At 43.7% G+C, this 21,862-nt stretch overlaps 1 protein-coding gene across 3 annotated transcripts in view; it reads left to right on the top strand.

Moving 5' to 3' along the window:
* Positions 1 to 21,862, top strand: part of ARHGAP10 (Rho GTPase activating protein 10) — a 345,093-nt gene that overhangs the window by 309,474 nt on the left and 13,757 nt on the right. For all 3 annotated transcript variants that reach the window (XM_008065053.2, XM_008065054.2, XM_008065055.2), the window contains exon 20: positions 1,653 to 1,812. In XM_008065053.2, coding sequence (XP_008063244.1) covers positions 1,653 to 1,812 — 160 coding nt within the window. The remainder of the gene's footprint in view (positions 1 to 1,652; positions 1,813 to 21,862) is intronic.

Consider the following 21,862-nt stretch of genomic DNA (forward strand, 5'->3'; position numbering starts at 1 on the left):
TGAACTGAGAAGACATGAAAGTTTAATCAGCTGGAAGCTGGGGGTAGCTGGGGGTTATCAACCTCCATGTGTGTGTCATTCGCTTCCATGGCAGTTTGTTGGCCACCGTTGTGACCTGTCACTTATAAAATCACGGCTACTTCATAAAATCAGTGCCATCTTCATAGAACATTGCTACTGGGTTTTTTGGGGTTTTTTTGAGTTGACATCTCACTCTGTCGCCCAGACTGGAGTTCAGTGGCACGCTCACAGCTACTGAAGCTTCAGCCTCCTGGGCTCAGATGATTCTTCCACCTCAGCCTTCCAAGAAGCTGGAACTATAGGCACATGCCAACATGCCTGGCTAATTTTTAAAAAAATTTATTGTAGAGATGAGGTCTCACCAAGTTGCTCAGGCTGATCTTGAATCCCCGGCTCAGGCAATCAGTCCTCTCACCTCCTCCTCCCAAAGAGCTGAGATTACAGGCATGAGCCACCACACCTGAAGCCCAGAGGAGTGAATATTTGATGAGGACCATGGAACCAAGCTCTGATGGGTGCTGTTCAGGTGCATTTTATGGTAGATGCGAGTACTGTGAAAGCAAGACCAGTTAAGGGAAACAGTTGCCCTTAAGAGTGCTCTTCCCTCTTCTGCATTTTCCACTCCTACTGTGAACAAATGGTACTAAACGTGTTTAATAAAATGCTCCTCTGTGGATGCGTACATCATCCAGTTCATTTAGGATGTGCCTTTTAGTCTTGATTTCAGTTCATCCTGTGCTATCACCACAGAGACCTGACTCTTGTTTAGCGTCCTGATGTTCAAAGAAATGGACATTTCTCTGTGTCTGAGATATTAATGTTGGGCTGTTAGAAATTGCCATCCAGTGCCAGAACTTTAGGAGGCCATGGGAGGATGGTTTGAGCCCTGGAGTTTGAGACCAGCCTAAGCAACATAGCGAAACTTCATCTCTACGAAAAATGAAAAAAAAAAAATTAGCTGAATGTGGTGGTGCATGCCTGTAGTCCCAGCTACTTGGGAGGCTGACATGGAAAGATCACTTAAGCCTAGGAGGTCGAGGCTGCTGTGAGCCATGATCGTTGTGATCATGCTACTACATTCCAGCGTGGGTGACAGAGTGAGACCCCGACTCAAAAAAAAAAAAAGGAAAAGAAATTGTCATCCAAGATATCAGCTCAGAAGACAAGGTCACCTTAGAGTTGTTTAATTTATTATGCATGACATGGCAACTGAGATTGGCTTAAGGAACCAACAAGTGACTAGAGAGTGAGAAGTTAGACCTCGCAAGTGTGGCATGCTGCTCCAAGCTGCTCTTGACGTCACCTGTTTATGTCTGGGCTCCTTATAGATGAGGAAGTCATTGTGGCTATCATCAAAGCTTTTATCTTCCATTCGGTCTGACTTTGATAATTGGTTTTCTTGTGAGAAAAACACTCCTCACTGCATATTATCTATGGTTTCTTTTAAGCATCCTTGGTTTCAAAAAAAGGCAAAACTAGAGACAGGACACCCAAATACTCTCAAGCTGAATTATAAATGTAATTTTGCATGTAATTTGATTAACTAACCAAGTAATGCCATGCAGTTACTAGCGGAGTGAGCTTTTCCTTCTCTGAGCATTTGTTTGAAATTTGATGGGTTTTCTCCCCAGGTGACAGTCCTCACCCTCCTAAGGAAGACACCCCAACCAGCAGTCTGGACTCACTTTCCTCCCCATCTCCCACAACTACAGCTGTCCACAGGCCTCCCGGACCAGACAGAAACCACCTTCTGACAGATGGAGGGGGCTTTGAGGACTGGGTATCCTCTACGTAAGTAACCATGTTTGTGTTTGGTACTGAGGGAAGGAGGCCATTGACCGTCTTCCTTGTGAAGTTTGACATGACCAGTGGGTGCTGAAGCCATCGACTCCGAGGAACCTTCTTCTCTAGTCAGTGGGGCCACCCAGGGGAGAATTTGAGAAAATCCAAGTGAAGCCTTCCTTGAGTAGCATTTCTGTGTTCCCAGCAAGGAAGGGGTGGCGGGTGCTACTTCGAATCTGACTGAAGTTCAGTTCGTGGCAGTTTTGGGTAAGTGTGTTACTGCTTCACCCAGGATGTTTCCCTCTTAATTATGCAAGCCTATAGAGATATGAGAATGTGCACACCGTGATGGATAGACTCTTGAAACTGTCTGTAGGGTGATATTTACTTGTATGAATTTTTGAGCACCTGATGCTAGCATTTTCCTCCATTTTACTCCATACTACCTCGAGTAGTCGAGATTTGATGGATGACATATCTGATTATCTTCTCAGTTTGGTGTAGTGCCCTGCATGTGCAGAACAGCTCAGGCCTATTAGGACTAATACTACTAATATAAACAAAGCACCTTGAACTTGTTTGATGACATGAGGGCTTGTCTAGCTGTGTAGCCTGAGGCTGTGTGTGAAGGCAGGACTTGTGGTGGTGTGGAACATGTAAAGGGCATCATATTTCAAACAAGTACTCAGAGAATAGCAGGTTCCGCTAATTATTATAAGGCATTGCTTGATTAGTCAATCAAATTACATCCAAAAATACATTTATAATTCATTCAGAGCATATTAAAAAATTTTTTCAAGCCCAAGTTTCTTAAAATAAATGATAGATAATGATGTCATCTGACCCTAGGGGGCATTCTTGGGACTTTAAATGGATTGGAAAGTGTTCTTCAGATTACTTGGCTTTTTATAGTTACTGCTGGATTCACATGAAATCGTTATGAACTTATTAAGTATAAAGAGAGATATGGGAGACATTTGGTGTGTGCTAAAATTTTGGGGTGACCTGAAGACTTTAATAAAACCTAACAAAACTCCAAGCATGGAAACACATTCTCCAGATGAGATCCCCCCAATGTTTTTATATATACTTATTTATCTGCTGAAGATTGTACATTGTGGATTTAAATTACATAGTACTCAAATATGCTCGTCACCTTTACTATTTCATTTCCACGACTAACACTCTATAAACAATAATAGTGTAGTTATCTAGGAACCCAAAATCTGTAATCCTGCTTACTCGAGGTGGAATTTAGCCTGTGTGTGTGTTCTAGTGAAAACCAGATCCCTAATTATTTCTTTCAGGAAGTGTGTATCACAGTCAGCGGAGAACAGTATAGTCAGTCCTCTTTCTTCCATAGTGGTTTTGCTGAGAAGTGACATTATGAGCCACAGTATAAAACCACTGCTCAATTCACAACACGTCCATGCCTGAAACAAGAAGAGCTTGATATTTTTGGTCATAAATCAAGCAAGGAGTGAATTCTCCAGCTTCCTATTCATACACATTTTAAAATGTCATGAAAAGCACTCCAACCTTGAGAGGCCAAAGAGAGAGGAGGAAGAAAAAGTAGGTGAAGCAAGTCTGGAAGGAGATTTTTGTTATAATGGATACTTTCTCCTACTCCAAGAACGTGATTTTTTTTTCCTGCATGCTAGATGAAATATACCTGTGTTTCTCTGAAGTATCTACTAGAGTTTCTTGTGTATCTTTTAAAGGATTCACTTATGGGTGTAAATTAGTTCAGATGTATCATTGTGTTAGAAAGCTTATATGAGTGCCTCTTGAACTTGAGCACACATCAGAATCACCTGGAAGGCTCATTAACATGTATACTACTGGCTCTAACCCGAGTTGAGGATTCAGTGGGTCTGAGAAGGGGCCTGAGTATTTGCATTTCTTTCTTTCTTTTTGAGTCGGAGTCTCACTCTTTTGCCCAGGCTGGAGTGCAGTGGCACGCTCACAGCCACCCCAGTGTCAACTTGCTGGGCCCCCGTGATTCTTCCGCCTCAGCCTTCCAAGTAGCCAGAACTATAGGTATGCACTACCATGCCCAGCTAATTTTTGATTTATTGTAGATACAAGAGCTCACCAAGTTGCCCAGGCAGGTCTCGAACCCACGGGCTCAGGTAGTCCACTTGTTGGACCCACAGGCTGAGCCAGCCATCAAGCCCGACCCAGCATTTGCATTTCTAATGAGCTCCTAGATGGAGGTTGGTGAGTCCTTAAGTAAAAGACCTCTCCTGCTGCCCCATGATGCTAGGCATGTGTTGACTGTAAAACTGCTTCTCTGAGAAGTATAATGAAGCTAAGTGATTTCTCGCCCTCTTGTTTTTTTCTTTTCTTTCTTTTTTTGTTTTTTTTTTTTTTTGAGTCAGAGTCTCGCTCTGTTGCCCAGGCTGGAGTTCAGTGGCACGATCACAGCCATTATAGCCTCGACCAGCTGGACTTTGATGATCCTTCTGCCTCAGCCTTCAAGTACTGACATATGCCACCATGCCTAGCTAATTTTTTGATTTATTGTAGGGATGAGATTTCATCAAGTTGTCCCGGCTGGTCTTGAGCTCTTGGACTCAGGCAATTCTCTCAGCCTCCCAAAGTGCTGGGATTACAGGCATGAGCCACTGCACCTGGCCCCTCTTGGTTTTTTTTCTAAGCATTCTTCTAGAGTGGTGTGTTTGCTGTTCTTCAGGTAGCCTTTGTGTGCTTCCTGTATACTTTGATTCTCTCTGCCTGAAACCTGAAATATTTCTCCTGCTTTTTTTACTCAAGACAGTCCTGGCCTATCCTCAGGGTCTAATTTAATCTTCATCTCCAGGAAGTCTTCCCTTTTACTCTGGTCTATAGGGAGCCTCTAACTAATACCCTTCTCTGCTGATACTCGTTACTTGACATTAACAAATCGGAGTTGCCTTTGAGTATTAGTTAATATTTGTCTTTTAATATTACTTGATATTTGTGTGGTATAAGTGTATGTATATATACCTATCTAATTTTTCCTTTACGCTAAGCTAACTCATAAAATTCTTAATGATAGGAATTGGATCATATACACTTTGAACTTTTTTTGTGATATTGGCATAGTTATTAGTAAATATTTAATTTCTTATTTTAATTTTGTATTTATAAAAATGTTTTCCTTTTGGAAATCCCTTTTTTTCCTGTATATCATGTATGTCTCTTAGGCTACTGTGTTTGGTTTCTGGCCCATCTTTCTTCTTCTTTATAAATGAATATTAGACATTGTTCCTCCAGGGACGCTATAGAATTGATCTCACCGTTTTCTTTTTTTTTTTTGAATTGGAGTCTCACTCTGTCACCCAAACTGGAGTGCAGTGGCTGCTCCCGGCCACTGCAGCCTCGCCCTGCTGGTCTCTGGCAATCCTTCCGCCTCAGCCTTCCAAGTAGCTGGAACTACAGGTGCGCGCTACCACGCCCGGTTAATTTTTGATTTATTGTAGAGATGAGGTCTCGCCAAGTTGCCCAGGCAGCTCTCAAACCTGCAGGCTCAGGCAATCCACTCACCTCAGTCTCCCAAAGCGTGGGATTACAGGCTGAGCCACTGAGCCCGGCTTCACCGTTTTCTTAAGTTTAGTTCTGTATGTGTGTGTGTGCATGTGTATTCATTCTTCTTTTCTTGTCTTTTCTTCCTTTCATCTCTGCATACCAATTGTTCCAGTATTGAATATACTAAGTACATGCTCATTAAGAGTCCTTTTAACCAAAGTCTCTATGGGGTCATTGAAACTCAACCCGGAGATTTCAAAAGGAGGCTTCATCTGTGCCACCATCTCTGGTCCTGATAATAGAGTCCAGATGTCCATGGATTATATAGGGCATCAATAGATCTGTTGGCCATCACTTTGACCCCTCCAGAAAGCCAATTTGCAGAGGAAAACCCACAGCAGCCATGGTTCTGGTATAGGCTTTGTGTCAACACGGCTGTGGCTTCTGCCAGGTAGAAAACAATGCAGCAGAATTGAATTTCTTGGGTTTCTGCTGATGTTCATGACTTGTGAGCATTATTCATGGCAGTCAATCAATCTGGAGCTATTACTTACCTGTACACTCAGTAAGGTGATGGGTGACTTCATTGCCAGTGAAGAATTGCTAGCTCAGTCTCCTTGGAGGGCATTACATCATAGGTCAAGGTATTTCAAATGTTCCAAAGTCATTTTTCCCCCCAGTAAAGTAGTTTTCTCTAAACGGGTTTTCTTCAATTATAATTGATGGAGCCAGGCCCTTGACAAGTAATCCTTTTAGATTTTTCTGCCACAAAAGAAAATCTCTTTTAAGAAATATCAGGCATTACGATCTGCTTCCTCTACAGATTTCAAATGAACAGGAACACCTCCTTTTCTTCCAGCACATTCTCAAATTCATGATGGTAGAATCTCGAAATAGCTCTTTCTAGCTGGGGTGTCCATACCCTGGGGTGCATCACACTCTGTGCCCTATCAGGCAAGGAGGGTGGTAGACTCCTCTCTCCCAAAGACCTGGCTTTGTTTCTGCAGAATGTTAAGATATTCCGAAAGCATCAGTCCCAGCTACTGCCTCGAGCCACTGTAGTACTGCCTAGATTCATGCCTGCTCAGTCTAGATGTGGGTTATTTAAAATCACTAGATAATCCCCTCCTACTCCTATATATAGCTCTGTGCGTGTCCTGCATATACTCTGTGTGCATTCACTGGTAACCACTTTTCTTCTTGTCAATGAAATAACTTGCTTCCTTTACACTGGGCAAACAAACAGGGGTTTTCTAGTGACATCTACTTGGCATTTCAAATTACTTGACTGTTGGTTCCATGATTGCCTTTTCAGAAAGTCTGTAAATTTTCCTGGGAGATCTCAAAGTACCCCTTAAATATGATTTGTGGCTCTGTATTCCACAGTAAACCGTGAGTGATTTGCCTAAAGTTCAGAAAAATAATCATTTTAGACTATTTTTAATAGATTTCTGTGAAATTTGGCACATGCCTAGAAATTATAGGGTTGCAGTCACGGGCAGAATTAGTATTTACCTCCCCTTTCCTCCTCTGTCTTCCCTTCTTCCCTCTCCCACCCCCTTCAGAGAGGGCTTCCTCCGAGTATTCTCTGAACAGCCCTGGTAGGCCAGGGCAGTTCACCCTAGAAGAAGTTGGTATCCTAATGTTTTTTCCCCTCTCATTGTGATGATTGTTTTCAAAAGAAAACAGGGGAATTTATCTTTTAAAAGTGGCCTTTTTCCCCCCACGTTTGGCTTATTTTCATTTCCATGAGGGGGACCCCCACCAAAAATTATCTTTTGGAGGTAGGCCCCTTATAGTACAGACTTCTCCCACTAAGTAAGTGTTCTAGAAACCCATCTACATTAGCTCGTATTGTTGAGAGAGGCTGTGTTTGGCTTCAGTGAATTTTTTTGGAGATTCTTTCAAGGCATTTGCCCATTTCATGATGGGTGTTTTATGAGCGTGCACCGGCCCACACTGTGCTGAGTGTTCAGCAGTTTTTGACCAAACACGGGATGAGCTCCATGCCCTACCCTCCGTATTCACCCAATCTTGCCCTGAATGCCTTTCCTTTGTTTCTCTGGATGAAAAAAGTCCTCAAAGGGAAACATTTTGCCCATGTGGAAGAGGTGAAATGAAAAACGACAGAAGCACTAAAAGGCATCAAAATTGATGAGTTTCAAAAGTGTTTTGAGCAGTGGAAAAAGTGTCTCAGCAGGTGCATGTATCAAATGGAGAGTACTTTGAAGGTGACTGAAGTTTAGACATGTAAGAATAAATACATATTTTTTAATATAAATAAATGTTGAGTTTTTGTGCTCCCTTCCCAAATTTTTTATTTTTGAGTTGGGTCTTTGTTTCCCAGGCTGGAGTGCAATGGCATGATCACAGCTCATTGTAGACCTCCTGGGCTCAGACAGGCCTTCCATCTCAGCCTCCTGAATACCTGAGACTATAGGTGGCACCACCATGCCCAGATAGATTTTTTTATTTGATTTTTTCGTAGAGACAAGGTGTCGCTATGTTGCCTAAGCTCACTTTTGCTTTTTTTTTTTTTTTGCTATCTTGACTAAAACGAACACATACCGCTTTTGTAACAAGGAGAGGAAAACTATGTAAATTTAGGCTCAGGAGAGGGTGACACATCACCCAAAGAAATGAACTGCCCATCAGAAGAATATCCAACATCTTTATTGGCTGGTAGGAAGAGACTTTCCCAATAAAGTTAGTGACTTTTCTTTGCTTACCTGTAAGTCAGCCCTGGTTATAGGATGTGGTGGGTTGCATTGACTGAGGTATGGCATAGCGAGTGTTTTCATGTGGAAGGATGCGCTCTTTGGTACTGGATACTGTAAGCATGACATAGGGACCAGGACCCGCTCCCATACCTAAGTGAGCAGCAGGGTCACTGGGTGGGTTCAGAAAGATCTTGGTCTAAGGTAGCTGGAATCTAAGGAAGAACAGAGGCCAATGCACAGCTGGGCATGTTGCCTTGTCGTGAACCCACAGCAGCCCTTTCAATTCAGCTCAGAGGGGGAAGTGGTTTTCTGTACTTTTGGGGGATATCTGGGGACTTGAAGGAGTAGAACATTTTGCTTTAGTGGAGGTTGGTGGTTTGAGGCTGCAGAGGTTTCATTAGTTACCTTTTTGCATTTCTTGGGATCAGGGAGAGACTATGGAGCATTAAGCCTTGTGGCCACTAGACTCTGTTTCAGCTGCGTTGTAAATGCTATTTCATCTTAATGTTTACATCAACCCAGTGGGGTAGTGCTACCTTCCTTTTTAAAGATAGCGAGACGGCCAGGCTCGGTGACTCAGCCTGTAATCCCATGCTTTGGGAGGCCGAGGTGAGTGGATTGCCTGAGCCCGCGGGTTCGTGACCTGCCTGGGCAACTTGGCAAGACCTCGTCTCTACAATAAACCAAAAAAATAGCCGGGCGTGCTAGCACATGCCTGTAGTTTCGGCTGCTTGGAAGGCTGAGGCGGAAGGATCGCCAGAGCCCAGCAGGTCGAGGCTACAGTAGCTGGGAGTGTGCCACCGCACTCCAGTCTGGGCAACAGAGTGAGACTCCGACTCAAAAAAAAAAAGGATAGCTAGACAAAGACACAAAACATAGGAAAATTGACCTAAGCCGTGTGACGAGTAAAGGGCAGAAGGAGTTTGACTCCTGATCTGTCTGTCCCAGTGTCCCATGGTCCCCTTGGACTTGTTTTACTTGGAGACACTGACACTGTCTAGTTGCATATGGGATGCTGCGTGAATTGTAGGAATCCCCTTCCCCTCAGCCCTGACTCTGAAACCCAGCAAGACAAACATGACTGCCAGCTGGTCGGTGCCCTTGTTTTGAAGAGGGATCACTGACCCCCCACATTGAGTCATGTGGCCGTGGTTTATAATTATCTATGGGCAATAAACACTTGAATCTGTTTGCTGCACATTCATCATCCGACACCTTGGCTGAGATTTGGGGAGGAGAGCATTCTACCCCGTAGCAGGACTGAGAGACTGCGACATTTGATATTTGCAACAGGACAGCATCCATAATCTTTTTATGAGTAATATGATCTCCAGTCATCTCCCTTCAGCTCCAGTACAGCTCTTGAAGCTAAGCACAGGGCCTGTATGCTTGGCCTCTAACCATAAATGTCTATTCACATGTAATTTGGGGTACAATTTTGCCTGGTACATTTCCCTGAATTCTTCTCTCCGACTTTGTATAGAAATGATGCCGTATCAACTGCCCGGTGGCCTCATGCATCCTTTGAAACATGTCCATTGTCTTGCTCTGAGGTTCTTCTGGCATCTGTGTGATGTGCGTGGCACTTGCAGGGAGCCTCATTCATGTCTTCCTCTGTCCCTCTGATAAAATCTGGAGGTTTTATTTTTAAGCCAGAATGTTGATTGTCCACATGACTTTAAAGCCCCATAATGAAAAGTCGATACTCTTAAAATAAAGACATAGGTCTGAATTTTGCAGAAGCTTTTTTTGCTGCTTAAGATCTTAAAAATAATTGTCTTACATAAGTCTTGTCTGGCTTTTGTTTTTTCTTTTTAGTTTCGTTGGGTTTTGTTGTTACAGTAGAGATTTTCATACTTGATGCCATTGTAATTTTTTATTCGCTGTTCATGGATTGGTTGGTTGCATCCCAGTATATAAATAAGGCGGGGTCTTGTGAGCTTTCTCCATAAAGCACTGACTTTAGAGTTTAAACAGGGCTAGCTCTGTATCCACATTCTGTTTCTTGCAACCTTGGAGATCTTATATAAGTTATTTAAGCAAACCAAAGCTTAGCAAGATTATCTGTAAAAGGGGAATAATAACATCTACCCCTCTGGGTTGCTGTGAGGTTTCAAGACACCACATGAAATAAAACCCAATCACTGCTCCCCTGAGAACTTTAGGCAGCCACCTGCTGGGATTTTCCTTCCTCTGAGAATGTAATTTAATATTCTTAGTTTAACTTGACCTCAACTTCCTGGTTTATCAGTTACATAATCTCCTCACTGAATAGTTCAGGGCGATAACCTTTCTAGACTTGGAGAGGTTCTGGGTGTTGACCCAGGTTGTGTTGTTTTTAGCAGTTACTGTAGTTATTCCCAGAGGTCAGCCTGGGCTCCCCTTCTCATCTCTCTGTTGGGGAATCTCTTTTGCAGGAGCCTCTGAGAATCAGCCCTTCAATGGCACATGGTCAAGGCCTGGGGAACACATGGGGACCCAGCCAAACCTGTACGTTATTCTGAGCAATATACCTGGGTAGCTCACCTGTCACAACAGATAACCCATAAATCAGCTTAGTAAGTAACTCGAGGATTTTTCTTAGTAGAGGATCTTTGTAACCCTTTCAAGTTGTGCCTGGCCGTGTTTTAGATGTTTACCCTTCATCATGGGGGAGGGGTAGCCATTTTCCTCATAAGAATTGAGCTGGTAGGAGCATGGCTGTCAGTGGCCCCCAGGACTATAGCCCTCAGACCTCTAAGGCCCCACAGTCCTCCGAAATGAAGTGAGGGTTCCTTTTCTGTTTAGTTAGCAAGCTCAAGTTCAACCCTCTTACCTGATTCCAGTGAACATCTGGAAGGAAGAAAAATGGGGTTCTTGGGGGTGGGGGATTGGTCAGAGATGGGATTCTAAGCCTAGTCTCTTACAGCAAAACCAAGCATATGCTCATCCTGGCAGTGCACTTGGTCAGATGTCAGATGACTAGATGGAGATGTCCTTTCTTGTTAGAGGTGGAAACTCATGCAGGAGCCTCAGCATCCCACAGGTCGAGGACTGAGTGCTAAACATGGCCGTGCTTTCCTTGTAGGGCTTGAGGGGTTTCCTGAAGTGCCCCTCGTCTCCCTGCCCACATGGCTCCTGCAGATCTTTTTTTCACAAGGGTGAACAAGTGATCGCTGTTACCTGCTGGGCAGATGCATTGGCTGGCTCCCTCCTGCGTGAGAGGTGATCTCGAGCTGTTGAAGAGCTGCTGCTGCCTGTGGTAAGGCGCTGGGCCTTCGAGGGTCAGCTCCAGGTGTGCGTGAGGGAGCCCATGCCACAAGACCAGTGAAGACACATCTTCAGTGAAGACCAGTGAAGGGCATCTTCTCCATCTCTTCATCCCTTTCGTCCTCTACCAAATGGTTGCTCATGTGGTCTGTCTAATCCAAGGGTGAGCAAACTGTGGCCCACTACTGCCTGTCTTTGTAAATTATGTTTTAGTGGAAAATAGCCATACTCAGTTTACATTCTGTCTGGCTGCTTTGGCCCTACGATGACGGCAGAATCGAGTAGTTGCAGGAGACACCGTAAGGCCTGCAGAGCCTGAAGCATTTGTTCTCTGGCCCTTTACAGAAAAAGTTTGCTGACTGGGAGCTAATCATTAGTCAGAATTGATCTGTTTGGAAAAGCCGACGTTTTATTTTATTATTCCATTTTATTTTATTTTAAGCTGTGGGGTACAAGGAAGGATTTACTATATATGTAAGTTGCATGCAGGTGAAGTTTGGGCTTCTTATTTATTTAAGAAAGCAGGATTTATTGAGAGGACAGAAAAACCCCCAGAGTCAGAGGGGTCCTGAGGGAGTTGCCCAAGTTTGGACTTCTAGCTGGCCCTCTCTTCCCCTGATAGTGGACCAGGTATCCGGTGTGTTGCCACATGCCTTTTCCCTGTTCCCTCCCTCCCGCCCCTAACAGTGTCCGGGGTGTCTGTCGATCTCACCTTTGTGCTCCCGAGACCAGTGATCAGGGCCTGCATATGAGTGAGAACATGTGATATTCAGTTCTTTGTTTCTGTGATAGTTTGCTTAGTATGATGGTCTTCAGCTGTATCCAAGTTGCTGCACACTCCATGCTTTTGTTCTTCTTCATGGCTGCATAATATTCCATCATGTATATGTACCATATTTTCTTTAGCCAGTCTACTTTCGATGGGCATCTGGATTGGTTCCATGTTTTTGCTATTGTGAATAGTGTTGCAATAAACATACATGTGCAGCTGTCTTTTTGGTTAAGTTATGTTCCTCTGGGTATACTCTCAGAAGAGGGATTGCTGGCTCATGTAGGAGTTCAATTTTTAGTTCTTTGAGAAATCGTCACACTAGGGAAAGCCTTCATCTCTTAAAACCCAGTTTCATGAAATGCAGTTAACAACCATGTGTCGTTAGTCAGGGCTTGCGGGTGATTTTTAAATGTGACCTTCACACATCTTTTTTTGTCATTAAACCAACCAGAAATTTTCCTTATGGGTCTTGGATGCCTTCATGATGTGATTATAATTTCAAAGGGCCTTCAGTGTTTTAAGGATTAAAATTTTTACTTGGGGTTGTTCTTTTTATAACTTATTGTTTTAAATAAAATTTTGATTTTGGAGCAGTTTTAGATTCACAGAAAACTTGACTTGCAAACAGAGTGCAGAATTCCTGTGCACCCTCCTCCCCATTAAAATCGTAAAGAACCATGGTTCCTTTGTTAAAAAAAAATAAAAGAGGAAGAAAATGGGTGTTGATACAGCACTATTAACTACAGCAGACTTTGTGTGGATTTCATCAATATTTCCCCCAATGTTCTTTTTCTGTTCCAAGAGCCAATTCAGAATATCACGTTGCATTTAGCAACTTTTGTGTGTGTGTTTGTGTGTGTGTGTGTGTGTGTGTGTGTGTGTGTGTGTGTGTGTTGGAGTCTCACTCTGTCACCCAGGCTAGAACACAGTGGCACATTCACGGCCACCCCAGTGTCGATCCTCTGGGCTCTGGCGAGCCTTCCACCTCAGCCTTCCAAGTAGCCAGAACCACAGGTGCGTGCTACCACGCCTGGCTAATTTTTTTTATTGTAGAGATGAGTCTCGCCAAGTTGCCCAGGCTGTTCCTGAACCCATGGGCTTAAGCAATCCCCTCACCTCAGCCTCCCAAAGTGCTGAGATTGCAGGCTGGAGCCACCACGCCTAGCCTGTTTAGCAACTTTTAAAAAAATGATGACACCCACTGAATATCTTTGTAATTTTTTTCTTCTTTGCAGAGCCTATTTGCTGTCTTTTGGTAAAGAAGCTCTTTTAGTGATGAGAGTTTCATGTATCGAGTGCTTACTGTGCTTCAGTCTCTGCTAAGTGCTCTCTCTACACCTATTATCTCATTTAACATACAGTATTGAGGCAGGAGGATGGCTTGAGGCCCGAAGTTCGAGATCAGCCTGGGTGACATAGTGAGACCCCCATCTCTACAAAAAATGAAAAATGAGCTGGGTATGGTGGCGTGCGCCTATAGTCCCAGCTACTCAGGAGGCTGAAACAGGAGGATTGCCTGAGCCCAGGAGTTCGAGGCTGCAATGAGCTGTGATCGTGCCACTGCACTGTAGCCTATACAACAGAGCAAGACTGCATCTTGAAAATAGAATAAAATAAAAATAAAGTAAATCTTACAATGACCCAGTGTATTATCACCACACTCTCCATGTTATCTGAGGAAACAGAGACTTGAGAGTTCAGTTGTGGATGACTCTAGTAACACCGATGAGGCCGGACTCTGAGAGGCGTTCTTTAGCCATCCTCTTCCTCCTCAGCATGGTCTCTAGCTAGTGCATCCTGGCCTCTTTCGTTTACAAAAAGGGGAACAAGCTTAGGGAGATGAGGGAACTGCAAATGGGCACACGGCCAGCAAATGGCAGTACAGGCTTGGCAACGAGGCCTCTCTGTGGGGTGGCAGAACTTTCTGCACTTGGAATTCACCTGCTTACGATCCCTCAGTAACCCTTCCTGGCCTTCCGCGTGTGGTCCCGCATCCGGAGTCTCCCTACATTCACACCTCTCATCATTCTTCTCACATTCTGTTCCAGTCACCTAGAAGGACTTGAAGGCATGAGCTCTGTGCTATCTTGTCAGAACGGGTTTCCTACCACCGTGACCTTGAGTAGGTTGCTTTCACCTTGCTGAGAATGTCTTCTCATATGTAACATGGAACGAGAAAGTTGTTGGGAGAAAATGAACTTGTGTTTTCGAGATGTGTGTAGCCAGGTGCTGGGTTGGGTACCGCGGTGGCTCAGCATGAGCTCAGCGCAGATGCCACCTTCTCCAGGAAGCCTCCCAGGATGCTCCCCTTCCCTCCAATACCCTGAAGGACCCTGTGCAGATCTCTGCATGACACTCAGAGCACTGTATGATGGTGACCAGTGGGATATTCTCGGCTCACTTGGTGGGGTGCTCCTGGAGAGCAAGTGGTGTCACAGTCCCCCAGGAGTCCCCAGGGACTAGCACAGATCCTGACAGGAAGTTCTCGGACCGTGAATGCTGGAATCCTCCTGATGGGCCGCAAAGGCCTTCTCACCCATCCCTGTGGATCTTGGCGACTTTCTTGTCACATGTGTGTGTCTCTGCGCTATTGTTTCTCCCATGTGCTCACTTGGAACCAAACAATGTACCTGCTGTGGTGTTCTTAAGGAAGAACTGTAGCATTTATTTGAGCAGAGATTTTCCCATAATAGATGGATCTACAATATTTCCTTCTGTCTTTATTAACATTTTCAAACACTTTTACCCAGGGCAGCTGTTCTAGACTTATGCTGTAGGTTTCACAGACTGGCATAAAAGATCATTTCACTAACGTGTGAGCTTCTGCTCAGAGACCTTACGGATGAGGTTAGAAAAATCGTTCATTCCAGTGCAGACTTCTGATTTGCTTCTGATATCATATAACCATAGTGACATGTCATGGTATTTGGGGGATTTAGTCACATAAAAAAAGTAGTCATGGCCAGGTGCGGTGGCTTATGCTAGTAATCCCAGCACTTTGGGAGGCTGAGATGAGAGGATTGCTTGAGCTAAGGAGTTTGAGATCAGCTTGGGCAGCATAGCAAAACCTTGTCTCTACAAAAATAATCAAAAAATTAGCTGGGCATGGTGGTGTGTGTCTGTAGTTCCAACTACTTGGGAGGCTGAGGTGGAAGGATTACTTGTGCCTGGGAGGTGGAGGCTGTGGTGAACCGTGTTTGTGCCACTATACTCAGCTTGGGCTACAACTCAGAAAATGAAAAAAGGTCATCATTTCTTTTCTAGATACATATTTTCCCTGCCCTATCCTCTTTGAATTTTAAATTATGTTCCATGTTCAAAGAGCCCAGAATCGAGCATTGTATATCACCAGCGTGACCCAGAGCCTGACCTGGCTATGTCATGCAAGAAATGTTTGCTAAATGCAGGACTTCTCTGGTGACCACTGCAGCTGGTGTTGCATTTTAACAGCTAAGGCCCTAACCCCCCTTCCCCGTTTCCGAAATGTTTGTGTTCTGCTGCTGCCAGAAAGTTCTTAGTATGCATGGGCCGTAGAGTCTGGTACTGGAGGAGATTGGCTCACAGTTTGAATCAGAAGCGGCGTGGACTGCTGATTTGTTATATTCTAATAAAAATAAACTCTGTAAGTTACACTTGCAGCCACTGCCACAATTTCATGTCCAGTGCTTTGTTATTATTATTTTCTCCCTCCACTGCAAAAGCTAGAGGATCTGTCCCTGAAATGCAGCTCTGTTTTTCCAAAGCAGGAGTGTTGGTTCTTTTTAGAGAAGAGACTTTCCCCCTCATGGACACAACTGTGGATTCTTTCCCTGCTCGCTCTCTGTCCCAGCTGCCTTAGGAATCGTCAGGTGGACGTCCATGGTCGGTCTTTCCAGGAACGTGTTTCCAACTTGGCAGTCTGGAATCTTCGCGCACTTTCAGTGATACACTCGTTTCTGCGTGTCCCCTTTTTTTGAGAAGGAAACCGTCCCCCCAAGGGAAGGTGGTGATGTTGGCACTTCTGCACCGGAAATGAAGCGAAGGCTTGTTTTAAGAGAAGATCTTTGCAGGGTAGTGTGCTCAATGGGGAAGATAGTGAACACACACTATTAGTTCTCTTTAATTTATTTCTGTCTTGGTGAATGTGGTTTCTGAGCTTTTTAGGAAGAGTCGACTTCTTTCTCCATTTCTGCAAACCACAACTTGGCTTTCAAGAAACATGTGGCACTTAGGGACTTTTTTGTAACTGGTCAGTAGCTCAGCATTAAATAGAATTGGTGGTTTGTGCTCACGCCAGCCTTACGAATCAAAAAACTGTAGTTAAAGGGGCAGCAGGAAAAGGGAAATAGATTTTTAAAACATTTAAATGTAGGAAGTGGTAGGAGAGGACTCTCAAAATATTTCACCGCGTTCTAGCACATAATGAGCTTTTTATTTTTGTTACCAATCATTGTTTATCCTTATCCCAAAGAAATTCTCAGCTGAGGTTCCCGCTGGAACCACAGAGAACAACAAAATGATCCGAGTGTCTTTTTTTCTCAGTCATCCCAAGGATGATACTGTCAAGAGCTGTGAAGGGTCTGAAATTTTAACCTGTTTGTAAGCTACTCAATCAGCCTGCTGTGGTTTCAGGGGTGATGGCAGGAGACACGGGGCCCTCGGTCAGAGCTAAGGACTCTGTTCATCATGGCAATAACAGGATCCTCACACCAGTTTCCCAAGTCCCTGTTCTCACAAGGTGACATAGCGTGGGCATGTGGAGTGTCACAGGAGAGGAACCCAGAGCGTAGAAGACCCACATCTTTTATGATGGGCAAAGCCTGCGCTTTGCTCTAGAGTAGGAATGTCCAACCTTTTGAGGAATTGTCTTGGGCCGCACATAAATTCTATAGTATAATAGGTGTATATACATAATAAGACTCCTTTTATTTTTTTATTATGACATTTAGAAAAATAATAGCAATGTAAAAGTAGTGGGAAATTTGACCTTGTTTTTGTAAAACAAATCTAGGCGTGTCTGGTTTGATGGGAGTGGTCGCCGTTCTTACTGAGTTCTCAAGGTGCTCGTCAGAAATGTTTGTTTGAATTTTGCTCTTCGCGTGCTTCATCATTGAAAACAGCGGGATTGGCAGTAGTGGGAATCTGCCTGGAGAAGGGGGGGCACACCTCATCAACAAGGGTACCTGCATAACGAACATTTGTGTACCTCACCCTGAATTGTACCCCACATCTTTAAAATAAAAAATAAATTAAAAGGGGGGAAGAAAGAAAACAGCTGCTCACAAATGTATGTGCTGTCAAAAAGCAATGTCATGGGTAAGGTGTGATTGTGAACTTCAAAAATAGAACTACGCATGGGATCTTGAAGAAAATAAAGGCTAAAAAGGGCAACTTTTGGGGGATTTTCAATAGTAATTGAATACCTGGATCAGGCATCTGCTTTCATGAATTCCTTCCTTAGAATACATTCAGAAACCCATCTCTCTCACAAACAGCATGGGCCTGGAACATCATGGTCTCTCTTATTAATTAGAGGCACAAGAAGCTTGAGCCCTGCCTGTCTCTCTCTCTCTCCCTGAAGAGCGTCTGTCTGTGTGCCCTTTCAGACCAGCCTCTTAGACAGGAGCTAAGATGACTCCTCCCTGTTTGTCTCCCCTGAGTCCACATCTCTTTTTAGAGTGATGTGGACTTTCTCCCATGATTATCAGCTGCATGCAGAACCATCTTGGAGCCAAGAGAATAAATATTTAATTCTAGAATGGTAAGCTTTAGGAAGCTAGAAAAGAGGAGGGAGAAATACGAACTGAAAAGTGTTCCTCTCACCCACCACTGCGGCCCAACCCTAAGGCCAGCTGTTCTAAGGATAAGGCATCTTTGTTTTATTTGAGAGAAGAAAGCATTCTTTTTTTTATATATATATAATTTTTATTTTTATTTATTTTCTTAATTTTAATTTTTTTATTTTAAAGATGTGGGGTACAACTCAGGGTTAGGAATACAAAGAAAACATTCTTAAACACACATTTTTAAAAAAAGGAAGTTAAAGAACAGAAGATTCAGAAGCAGAAAGAGAAAATAATCAAAGTCAAAAAGTTTGTAAGTGGAGAAATGTAAAAAAAAAAAAACAAAAAACCTGAGGTTCGACAAGGTTAGAAAAAAAAATTAGGACACCAAATTTTTATGCAGTTTGTTCAGTATATGTTGTTGCTCGTATGTTACTGCCAGCCCATTTTCTTTCACAGTAGTACAACTTTATTTGCAGGAAAAAGCTTTATATTTTGGTGTCTTAAACAGTAATTTTCACCCACATGATGTTAAAAGATTTGGGAGGGCTGCGTGTGGCCGGCAGGCCATGGGTTGGACCTGTCTACTCTAGGGAGAGACACAACCTCTGCTTTCCAAGGCTGTTCACTCTTCAGATGTCTTAGAGAAGATAATCCAGAACAAAGACAGCCAGTTCCTCTGGCTCAGAGAATGTGCAGAAAGAGAGAGCCATGAACATTACCTCCCGGCAGAAGTATGTCTAGAACCACCCTAGATGATGAGAGACATGGTGAATTCATTATGTACTTGAGGGCCTTAGGGCTGGAGCCCAGGCAGAGGAAAAACTGCTAGATATTGGCTATGGGGCTGCCATGGCAGAATGCTTAATGTTCCCTCCGAATGTTCAAAATCAAAGAGATGAAAAAGAATTTCGGAAATGCCCTTTAAATTAGATTTTTCCTCTAGCTTTTTGAGGAAATTAGCTATTTTAAGGAATTAAATATTTTAAAATTTTGATCCTTACGATAAAAAAATGACTCACATTTTGGAAAGTAGGAGGTGGTTCCATCTATACATATAATGAAATTGGTCACAATTCTTAGTGATTTCTCAAGGTGCTTGTCAGAAATGATTGTTTGCCTCTGTGGTAAACGGTGTGGCAATTCCTAAAAGATCTAAAAATTGACCTTCCATATGACCCAGCAGTCCCCCTGCTGGGAATATACCCGGAGGAACTCAAATCATTCTACAAAAAAGATACCTGCATATACATGTTTATCTCAGTATTATTATTCACAATAGCAAAAACATGAAACTAGCTGTGCTGCTCATCAGAAGTGGACTGGATTAAAAAAATGTGGTACATGTACACATTGGAGTATTTTGCAGCCATAAAGAAGGACAAAATGAAGGACTTCACAGCAACTTGGATGGATTTAGAGTTTATCATACTCATTGATCTATCACAGAAAGAAAGAACTAAGTACCACATGTTGTCACTCACAAGCAGACCCTGAACATTAATCATGATTTTATAGGAAAGGGATTGGCAGTAGCGGGACACTGCCAGGGAGGGGACACGGGCACAGAGCATCCATAAGGGTACCTGATCTCAAACTAGGCAAAGTGGGGACCCAAGGGAGGCCCAAACTTTACCTGTATGGTGACTACTTGTCTACTTAATCCTGAATTGTACCCCACATCTTTAAAAAGAGAGAGAGAGAAAGAAATATTTGTTTGCATGTTGCTCGTCATGTGCCCCAAGTCCCAGTTCTCATACAATGATGCAATGTGGGCAGGTGGAGTATCACAGGAGAGGAACCCAGGGCACAGAAGCTTATGTTTACAGTTTTTTGCCTTCAAAAATGAACTGCTTGCTTCATATACCATCATCTGACCTCTCCTGGCTGAGGTGGGAACCCACTTCATGACTGGAGTGAATTTATTGACTCACTTCTTCCCTTAATCCACTCCTTCCCAGCAGACAAGCTCGTGAAAAGCTGCTTCTATCCAAACAGCTACTTGGTTGTTTTCCAAACTTTTGTTTTGCTCCATGGTCTCTTCTTGCATGACGTTTCCAGTTTTCCACGAGACTCACTGCCTCACCTCTGCAGAGACTGTTTCCAGACTTGCATTTTGCTACCTCTTAGGAATATTCCAACTGACAATGTTTGTGCTTGGACACCCAAAGGAGAAATGCCTCACTGAGGCTTCTGACATACTATGGGGAAAACCAACACAGAAATTTAAGTCTAAACAGGAAGTCTGAAGGTTGTCTTGGTGAACTGGTTAGTACTAGATTACACAGCCAATGCATATGTTAGGCAACTACAAAAAGGTCACAGGAAACAACAAAACAAAAAAGATTAACCAGAGACCTTGACCCTGGACAAAAACGATTGCTGATTCTGAGTCCCTGTTTTGGGACAAGATGCAGAAAGCCAAGCTGGCAGCCAGGCAGGCCTTTAGCTTCTGTGTCTGCTGTTAGAGCAATTCTTTCACTTTCTAAAAACAAAGGGGAATTTTTCCCCTTTACATACACACCCAAAACACTGGGGTTTTCTTTTTGTTAAAAGAAAACCGTGAGGATTAAGTAGATCATATCTCTACATTTTATGATCTGTATGTTTCAAGGGCCATATAAATATCACCACGTTGTTACTTTGTGTCTCTCCTGTCGCTGTCCTCCCTCTGAGCAGATAGATGGCCATCATTGCTCTGTGACTATTTATGACTGGGAAGAGTTGATGTGCGTATGGTAAACGTCTCATCTTCTAGGACCTTCAAGGACCTTGAGTAATTGCTGCAAGATAACAGTGCAATTGGCCTTAGGTTCTGCCAGAGCTTCCTTCACCCCTTCCTCTCCTTTTCCTTCCTGATCAGTAAGACACCACTACTGGTTCACTTTCTGCTCAAGAACTGAGGGACCTTTGTGACTGGTGATACAGATCACTTAAAAAAAATTTTTTTTTGAGTCAGGGTTTCACTCTGTCGCTCAGGTTGGAGTACAGGTTGGCAGGATCATGGCTCACCACAGCCTCCACCTCCTGAGTTCAAGCGATCCTTCCACTTCAGCCTCCAGAGTAGCTGGGACCACAGGTGTGCACCATCATGCCCAGCTAATTTTTATTTTTATTTTTTGTAGAGATGAGGTCTTGCTATGTTGCCCGGGCTGGTTTCAAACTCCTGGGACCCAAGCAATCCTCACGCCTTGGCCTTCCAAATTGCTGGGAATACAAGTGTGAGTCACTGTGCCTACTTTAAGATTTATAGGTATCTTGACTTGGGATGAAATAGGTTTCATGACTCCCAAATGAATGAATGGTTGGGGGCGATTGTTAATCAGTTCTTCGAAGAATAATATTTTTTTAATGACCCCTCTTTTTCTGTGTATTAAGATAGGAAACCTTCTGTGTATTAAGTATCTACCAAGTCAATAACACACCCGATTTATAAAATCCAGTCTTAGTTTTAGAACTTCCAAATTGGTTGCTGAGGTATGGGTTGAAGGCTTTCTTATCATAGCCCTCTGCCTGGCTTTGTGAGGTCTAGGAAAAGCTCAAGACCCGATCTTGCCGCAAAGACAGGAGAAATAAATGTCTGAGGGTGAGGAAGAACAGCGAGCACCAACATTTGCATTTATTGGTGTCACAAACCTTTGGGGAAGGTGTGTGGGTCAGAGAGGCCAAGGAGGGCTGGCAGGCAGAGCAGGGGATAGAGCTTGAGAGGCAGAGCGTGGAAATGCCAGGAAGTGGAGCTGTCGGCTACCTTGGTGGGTGGGCGGTAGAGAGCACTAGTTCTTGGGGGGACAGATTGCGTAGGCCTGGTCCTAGGTGGCTGGATGTGGCCATATTGGAGGCATGGAGCTGAGGAGCCGGGAGACCACATGGGTAATGAAGACCATGGTGTTAGTTCTGCTAAAGAAGAAAGAATTGCCAGGTTTGGTGACTCAGCCTGTAATCCCACGCCTTTGGGAGGCTGAGGTGAGTGGATTGTCTGAGCCCGCGGGTTCGAGACCCTCCTGGGCAGGCAAGACCTCATCTCTACAATAAAATAAAAAAATTAG

This window comes from Carlito syrichta, unplaced genomic scaffold, assembly GCF_000164805.1.
Source record: "Carlito syrichta isolate Samal-C Ts95f unplaced genomic scaffold, Tarsius_syrichta-2.0.1 Scaffold308142, whole genome shotgun sequence".
Classification (NCBI taxonomy): Eukaryota; Metazoa; Chordata; class Mammalia; order Primates; family Tarsiidae; genus Carlito; species Carlito syrichta.